The sequence below is a fragment of the Excalfactoria chinensis genome, chromosome 1 (assembly GCF_039878825.1).
Source record: "Excalfactoria chinensis isolate bCotChi1 chromosome 1, bCotChi1.hap2, whole genome shotgun sequence".
In the NCBI taxonomy this organism is placed as follows: Eukaryota; Metazoa; Chordata; class Aves; order Galliformes; family Phasianidae; genus Excalfactoria; species Excalfactoria chinensis.
In genome coordinates this window covers 170,949,824-170,958,315 of record NC_092825.1, presented here as the reverse complement: position 1 = coordinate 170,958,315, position 8,492 = coordinate 170,949,824, and the positions used below count along the sequence as shown (strand labels likewise).

At 41.9% G+C, this 8,492-nt stretch overlaps 1 protein-coding gene across 1 annotated transcript; it reads right to left on the bottom strand.

Moving 5' to 3' along the window:
* Positions 1-2,823: 2,823 nt before the first annotated feature.
* Positions 2,824-7,663, bottom strand: MMP7 (matrix metallopeptidase 7). Its single transcript, XM_072358620.1, has 6 exons — positions 7,500-7,663; positions 6,764-6,987; positions 6,509-6,657; positions 4,615-4,740; positions 3,922-4,083; positions 2,824-3,032 (listed from the first exon to the last, which is right to left on the bottom strand). Exons 1-6 carry the CDS (start codon positions 7,617-7,619, stop codon positions 3,010-3,012), a joined length of 804 nt encoding a protein of 267 aa, XP_072214721.1. The 5' UTR covers positions 7,620-7,663; the 3' UTR covers positions 2,824-3,009.
* Between the last annotated feature and the right edge of the window lie 829 nt (positions 7,664-8,492).

The window sequence follows — 8,492 nt, the reverse complement described above, 5'->3', positions numbered from 1 at the left end:
CTCTGCTCCTGGATCCAATGGCAGGATAGGAATGATACAGAGCTGTGACAGGGGAGGGTCAGACTGGGCATTAGGAAACATTTCTTTACTGTGAGGATAGTTAAACACTGGAACAGGCTTCCTAGAGAGGTAGTTGATGCCCTATGCCTGTGGGTGTTCAAGAGACATTTGTACAACGTCCTCATTAATGTGCTTTAACTTTTGGTTAGACCAGAAGTCATCAGGAAGTTGGACTCACTGATCTTTGAAGGTTTTTTCTAAGTGAACCATTCCATTTCATTCTGTTTGAAGCACCCAGGAGTAGGTTGAGCTCAACAAAGAGCATGATTTCTCTCTGTGTTGTGCTATGTCTCCTGTGAGACCTTGGTCAAGAGAACAAACTACTTTCTGTCATCATTAAACCTTTTCAGGATCCCTCAGGTCTCTGTCCATTGTGATGGCCATTTCATTTCTTCAGGTATTCCCCTTTTCTACAGCTGAAACGATTTTATTTTATTTTTTAACTATCTTTTCTGCCAATCTGCCAAGTTGCCTTTGGAAGGAGTTATGAATATGGTGTTCATTTTTCTTTCTGTGTGATGGTGGTGCGTGAGACAAAATGGCCAGGGCTGCTTTGACAGTGTGGAAGCCTTATGTGGTCCACCTCAGAGAGATCCAGAGGACAGCTGCTGAAAGCTTTACTTTAGAAGAAAATCTGTCCTGAAGGGTAAGGAGGTTCTGGAAGGCTGGATACTCCTCAAGTAGGAAGTCTTGAAGACACAGAAGCAGGCTGTCCCTAAGTGCTACAAGATGAGTTGAAGGATGAGATGTGGATGATCAGGGAGTTTTTGCTGAGACTCTGGGAGAAAAAGAGAGTCTGCCTCCTGTAGAAGAAGGATGGGCAACTTGGGAAGAGTATAAAGAAGCTACTAGGATATATGCAGGGAGAAAACTAGGAAGGTGAAAGCCCAGCTTGAACTCAGCCTAGCTACTGTGACAAAAATTTTCTTTACAAATATGTTAACAGTAAGGAGGAGGCAAAGGAGAATCTCCATCCTTTTCTGGATGTGGTGGGAAACATGACCACTGAGGGTACCCCCTCAGGGTACCCTCTGTACCCCCCTCAGGGTACCCTCTGACCTCAAAGTCTGGGATGTGGAGCAGAATAAACCCTCCACAATACAGGAGGAGACAGTTAAAGACCCACTGCACCGCTGGCATGGCTTCAGTTGCCAGCTGGATTTAACAAGACCAAGTGTGCCCAGTAATGCCTCCTATATTATGATGTTGACCCTTGATGTCAGAGGCAGATGATGGTATGGCAGTTGCATTACATTGACAGATGGCAGCAGAGGGCATGACAGCATGGAAGTACATAGAAGTGCCTTTGAAGCAAAGGTGTATCACTGAATTCCTCCATGTGGTAAAAATTGCACCCACTGACATTCCTTAGTGCCTGCTGAACGTTTTGGACACCAAGCAGTGGGTATGAGCACAGTGATGCTGAGGGGGTGGTGTGTTTCAGTGCTGGTGACAGTGACATGAAAGACAAGCTGCATTCTGATGGCCATGCAGATTTTCCCAAGCATGACATGCAGGCTCTTGTTCACCACTGGTGAAAATGTATAGCTAACTGTGGTGACTATGTTGAAAAGTAGTCTTTTGGAGCTGAGAATTTTCTCTATCAAATAATGTTAGTGTGCTCTCCGTATCTGGAAATAAATAGGAGTAATTACTTTTAGAGCAACCAGCATAGTTCCCATTTTTCCCTTTGATGTCAGTGAAACAGCATTGGATTCATTGAGATACAGCTGCTTTTCCTGAGATACAGCTTAACTAAGTTGGTCAAGCATCCACAGAGGCTGTGGAGCTCACTAGTTCCTTTCTGCAGTCCTTAATACAATCTGGGATCTGACCTTAGTCTGGGACTTCCTGTTTTTCTCTTACACTGAGACCTGTGCCTTCAGGAGAATGTCTGGATAGTCCTAGATACCTCATCTTTGAGCTTCAGGTGTAAGAAACGTCTGGTAAATGACAGGAGTGTTTTCAAACTTCTGACTTACAGAGCTGAGAGGCTTCTCTGTGGGAAGAGTGCCTCAAGGAAAATGTTTCAAACCCTGTGCTTGTATTATCTAGATGTCTCAGTGACCTACTTCAGCCATTACTTTTGGATAAATGCTGGGAAATGCTGTCTTTTGCAAAGGTGCTGAAGTAGAAGAAACTTTCTCCCCACAAGAGGGAGGCACAAGAAGATCCTAGTAGAAAAATTATTCATCTTGTAACATTTTATCCCGATGAATGGGGAAAAAAGGCTCAACTGTTTGTACATCAGCGTCTGCATGCAAAGCTGTACTTGTAGAACCCTTCCCATCTCATCCTACGACTGAGCCCAGTGGAGACTTTGAGGTTTCTCAGATGGTGCTCAAGGAGCCAGCGAGCCATAGCCATTTTGTCCTGGGATTTGAGAGACATTGATGCATCTCCCTGTGTCATTTGAGCTCTGTGGTTATGTCAGGAAAACAGGCCCACCCTGCAGCACCGAAATGGCTTCAGCAGCAAGAAGGTCATTCCAGGGTTCTGGAAACACTGTCTGTGCTTGGATTTATGTGAGCCATACAGTAAGCACACTGATTCTGAGGAGCCAGCAGCAGTGACTGAGAAGGGACAGGACAAGGCTGGGGACTGGAAGTGAGCCATGAAGAGGGCTTGTAACTGCAGCAGTAGTTGCACACAGGCTCTTTTGGCACCCACACCTTCAGCATATTTTTATGTCTAATGTACCTTTAAGAGTTATTCAATACACCACCAAAATGACAGAAATAAAACAAACACATAACAAGCATTAGGCAACAAAGTATACAAGATGTTTGATTTCTTTTATTGTCACATGAAATTGGATAATGTGCAAACAAATCATGAAAAGTTCAAGACAGAAGGTGATGCTTTGACGTGTAATTAGCCAGAGCATTTAAATGGTTTTGGAACACCAAAACTACCAGATCTGAATTCTTAGTTTTTCTTTAAACACCTTCAAGAGTTTGCTGACCTTCTCCCTGTGGGAAAGAAAGAGAGAACAAAGTCTATACTGGAAATAGACAACACAAACAATTGTGTTTTATTTCCAGTGTTCCTCTAGAATGTCCTGATGAAAATAAACCATGGCAAATTTTATCCCATGAGATCTGTTCCAGCTATGCTCCGCTGTTACTTCTGAGTAGTTTCTGCTTTCACTAATCTGTCCTGTTGACTTGTTTAGTGGGATGGTATCATTTTCCCAGGGAGCAATACTGTTGAACACTTCCTGAAATAGCTCATTTACAAAGTAAGGTCCATAGGACATGTTTGGCAATGCACAGGTGTGCAGAAATACAGTGCACCAGGGTGCTGCACTACCTCTTCATCAGCTCTTGGTTGCAATGGGAACATGTTACAGAACAGATACAGTGGATGGAGTGTACAGAAATACAGTTTGGGGTGTTTTTTTTCTCCTTCCTTCCTTCCTTCCTTCCTTCCTTCCTTCCTTCCTTCCTTCCTTCCTTCCTTCCTTCCTTCCTTCCTTCCTTCCTTCCTTCCTTCCTTCCTTCCTTCCTTCCTTCCTTCCTTCCTTCCTTCCTTCCTTCCTTCCTTCCTTCCTTCCTTCCTTCCTTCCTTCCTTCCTTCCTTCCTTCCTTCCTTCCTTCCTTCCTTCCTTCCTTCCTTCCTTCCTTCCTTCCTTCCTTCCTTCCTTTTTTCTTTTTTCTTTTTTCTTTTTTCTTTTTTCTTTTTTCTTTTTTCTTTTTTCTTTTTTCTTTTTTCTTTTTTCTTTTTTCTTTTTTCTTTTTTCTTTTTTCTGAGATTTACTCCTTTCTTTCCTTTTGGTAATACAAGGAAGCCTCTGCCATCAGGGAGAGTAGTGAAACCTATACACTGGTAGGTTTTAACTTGAAAATAAAGTGAACTTACCATATAACTTCTGGATTCCTTGTATATCATCCTGATGAAGTGTGAAGGTTTCTGGGTTCACATATGAGTAGAGAGGGTACATCAGGGCTCCATAGACATTTGAGTGGGCGAGTCCCAAAGAGTGGCCAAATTCATGAGCAGCAACAAGGAACAAATTAACTCCTGCAGCATAAAAGCATGAAAAAGTATGTTAAAGGTTGGGCATTTCTTTTAATCATATAAAGAATCTAAGCAGCAGGAGAATTTGTGTCTTTCATTCAGTTGAACTGAAGCATTGGAGTTTTGGTTACTTATTATTGAACTTTCTCATTTAACTGTAATATTTTAGTAAAAGTATTGCCTATCCCTTGCATACACACATAGAGACTCTGAGACTCTTTCCCCCTCTGATTTAAATCAACCTTACTCCTACATGCAAGATATTATATCCCTTCATACTTTAAGCAGAAAACAGAGGATTGTGATCCTTGCTTAGCCTGTGAAAATTGCTTTGGAATCCACACAGAACAAGCATTATGTAACTGCTAATGACAAGTAAACACAAGGACTTAGGCTGTTGAAAAGAAAGAAAGGTTGATACTGAGGTGGTACTGAACCATGAAGTGTTATGGAAAACATTTCCTATGGCTGTGTGCTTGTGACACAAATATGCAATATTTGCTCTCCCCTCTTCAAAACACAAGTGAATTTTACCTTGATTGTATTTTGACCACCTTTCATCATCATCAAAATGAGCATCTCCACCTATCCCCTCTCCAGGCTCAAAAGCATGAGCTAATGTGCCACCTCTTCCATCGAAAGGATATCCGTCACCATGCTCTGCATTTGAAAACAAAGAAATGTCATCAGACAGCGGAAGCTCTAATGCTTACATTTGGCAAACTGAAACATGTTGCTTGTTTGTGATACCTTTTTTTCATTGCTGTTCTTAAGAAAAAATCCTAGAACAGTAAATTTGTGAAAATGGGGAGCAAGGCTTCAGGAAACACTCTCCAAATTCATGACTTAAATACAAAAAGTAGACTTGGAACTTATTGGAACTTATGCATGCTTCAGAGACAACTGAGCCTTTGCCAGAAACCAGCTTCTGAGGCAGCATTCAGTGTTTATTTGAGAATAAATCCTTAATGCTATATGTTGAAAGCCGCTGAATGTTATTACTGTAGGTCATTGCTGTGCAGTGTAAGTTTTAGACACTCACTTGTACTGACTGTAGTGGAAGCCAATTGTTTGGGGTACAGAAAACTGTATCTGAATGGCTGAGTTCTTCTTTTCCCAGTCTTAATATGGTCTATTACTTACTGCTATCAGTGTCTGTGGGATGCTACCAATTCCTACATGGACAGCCTACAGGACAGGATATTTGTACCAAATCTGAAAATGTTCCACTCCCACTGAGACATCTCTGACTTGACTGAGAATTTCTGCAGTACTGAATGCCATTATGTGACCTTTTCCTCTGGGATGGACCACGAGGCAGAGCTAGCACAGGTAGAAGAGATCCTACTGTGTGACAAGGGGTTAAAACCCATTCCAGCTTGCAAAACCCTTTTTCGCTTTGACTGGAACATTAACAGACTCTTCCTAGCAACATGCTTCCCATGAGCAAAGCAGGGGTTAGGCATGTTTTGGTGCTTGTATCTGTAAACTAGGAGTCTGATCTTCACTTCCTGTTCTGGAGGTCTAGTAAATATCACCAATGGGTCTAGAAAACAAGTCATCTGGCCTTAAAGTAGGCACCCAGTTTGGCTATGCTGAGTCAATTTTAGTTCCAGATAAAGTAAAAGACATGCCCACATTCACATATTAGCCTGAATCACAGTTGTGCATCAGAAGTGACCCTAATGGTCATCCTCATTTAGCATGCTCTGGCTTGCACCTTGCAGTCTTGGAGTCCACCAGTGAGATTCTTTTTAGAAGAAAATCAATGAGAAGATCCTCTCTGGGACCAATGCAGAGAGGTTGGAACAGACTGCCCAGGGAGGCTGTGGATTCTCCTTCTCTGGAATTCAAGACCCGTCTGGACACCTACCTGTGCAACCTGCTGTAGGGAGCCTGCTTTGCAGGGGGTTTGGACTCACTGATCTCTAGAGGTTCCTTCCAACCCCTACAGTTCCATGCTTCTGTGAACCCTGATGCACCCCAGCTTGCAAAAGGAGGTGCTCAGTCCAGATGACCAAACTGGAGCTAGACCAAAGTAAAGGTGCCTGAACCTGCCTAACTCTAGCTTTGTAGATGCTGGGTTTTCAGCACCAGCTGTTTTCCACTACACACATCTTCTAATTTGTTTGGTTTGCACTGGTTCTCAAGGCAGACGGTCATTGCACATCTAAAATTGAACGTCTCAGTTTGTAGTAGAACTCTCCCTCCCTTTCGCAACTATAAATCCAAAGGGATTTTCTAATGGTTACACAGGAGTTAAACAGATTCATGTTATATAACACTGGTGGCATGATAAAGGTAAGATAACCCCCAAGTAAACTTACTGGTTCTGAACTTGTTATTCTTTCCTAAGCCTCTGGCTATAAGAATGCATGCTGTAAATCAAGCAAGGAGCACTAAATTTTAACAAATTGCATAGTCTCACCCCGACGTGCAAATTTAATCACGATATCTGCGTGTCCCCTGGTAACTCTTCTGAAGTGCAGTGGAGTCACATCGCTCCATACCATCAAAGCCCTTCTAATTGCATCATCCACATATTCTCGGGGTAGGTCCGGTGTGTAATTAAGAATCCTAACAGGAAAAGAAAGCAGATAAATGACATTTGAGCTGTGAAGGAAACCTGCAAAGTTAAGCTCAAAACAAATCCTTTCTCTATAAAATCTAAACCACCACTAACTTGTAAGTCAAGTATTTCTTATTCCATCGTGGACTTCCAGAAAATGTTTGGTAATTTGCTACATCAGGGATTCCACATCTGGGCTGTTCCATTACGGTTTTTGTTTCTGCATTTAATTTTCCTGTTATAGTCAGGTGGAAAAACTTCTGCATTTCTTTAATCCTTTCTTCTATGCTGATGACGGGGTGTTTTCCAAGAAGTGGAAAGAATTTGTTAAGATATGTCTGGAAAAAGGAAAGGAAAATGAAAATTAGTATTTATACCTGCTATCTTCCAGCAATTGCATTTTACATTTGATTGAACTGCTCCATTGTCCTGTCGTCATGGTTAGTATAGATGTATTTTTTTTTTCATCCCATTTCTGTTTAACATGTGGCATTTTCTCTGTAGTACAGATTAACATACATGAGAAGAGTTGAACAGCAGAACACTGTTAGCAAGCAGTCCTTTCAGGTAAATGCAATGTACTGAGTATTCAAATCTACGGAGCTCCAAAATAGTATAAAAATATTTTTATGGTGTTTTCAAAATGAGGAGCCTCCACTATTTACCAGTTGGAACTTGATCTCTTTTGCAAGTCAGACTTAGGCATTCTAAGCCAATCAGCAAGTTTAAGTACTTCTATGTCACCTCTGCAAAAATTAAGAGAAGGTAATATAAACAGAAAGGGAAGGAATGTAGAAGTAAAAAATCAGACTATTCATAATGCAGCTACATTGTCTCCCTGGTAACGTACCTGTGCAATGTCTAAATCTGCATTGCTCCATAATGCTGGTTTAAGTGGAACAGGAAAAGGAAGGCTCTGAGGTAGGAGAATGGCAGCATAGAGTAGGAGGTATTGCACGGTGACCAGCATTGCCAAGGAGCCTCACAGCTGCAGGAAGTGTTAGACTTTCTGTCTCCCAAAACCAGAGCTAGGATGCTTATATAGATCCTGTGAGCTCCATGCGGCAATCATGGATGTGACTCAGTTTTCGGTGGTATTATTGTAATGGCATCGCTATTCTAAGAAATAAATGAAAACATGTTAAACAAATACTCCCTTTGACTTCCCTGTTGATGTCATGTCACAGCCAGCAGCCAGCCTTGGCTCTCTCTTTTCATATTATTCTAGAAGTGAAACCACAGGGTTGCAGAGTTCACTTTCTGTAACTTTATCAATATAGTCACTGTATAATCACTTCTTACTGCATTTCCCTAAAAGTTCCTTATAAACAAAGGCGATTTTGCAACACTTTGGTTTGACAATTTGCCTGTGTTGATGCAGAGGCAGAGATGAGATGGATGGGTGTGCTGGCTCACCTGAGAAGAATATGAGAAAGCCTCCAAGAAAAAAAAGAGTTTACCCTAACAAGTATGTAGCCATCTTCTACCTCTGCCTCTATCAGTGCAACCTCCTGGAGGTCTGTGGTGGAGGAAATCATTGCTGAGGAGGACAGCCACCACTTGCCTGCTCCCCTGAGACCAGCCCTGTCTCAGCTGCCCTCCACCAAACCCCACTGAAATTGATGAGTTTTGAGAGCTGGAAGCGGCAATCTGAAAGCTGACTTGTGATTTTTTTTTTTTCAGGCTGCACGTTTTTGTGACAGTGTTACTACTAAATCCATAAGGAATTGCACAGAAAAGGGAAAATACTGTGACTGCTTCTCACAACAGGATAGCTCTTGTGGGTATGAGTGAAAGTCTGTGGAAGAGTTTCTGGGTTACTGATTTAATTCGCTGTACTTCT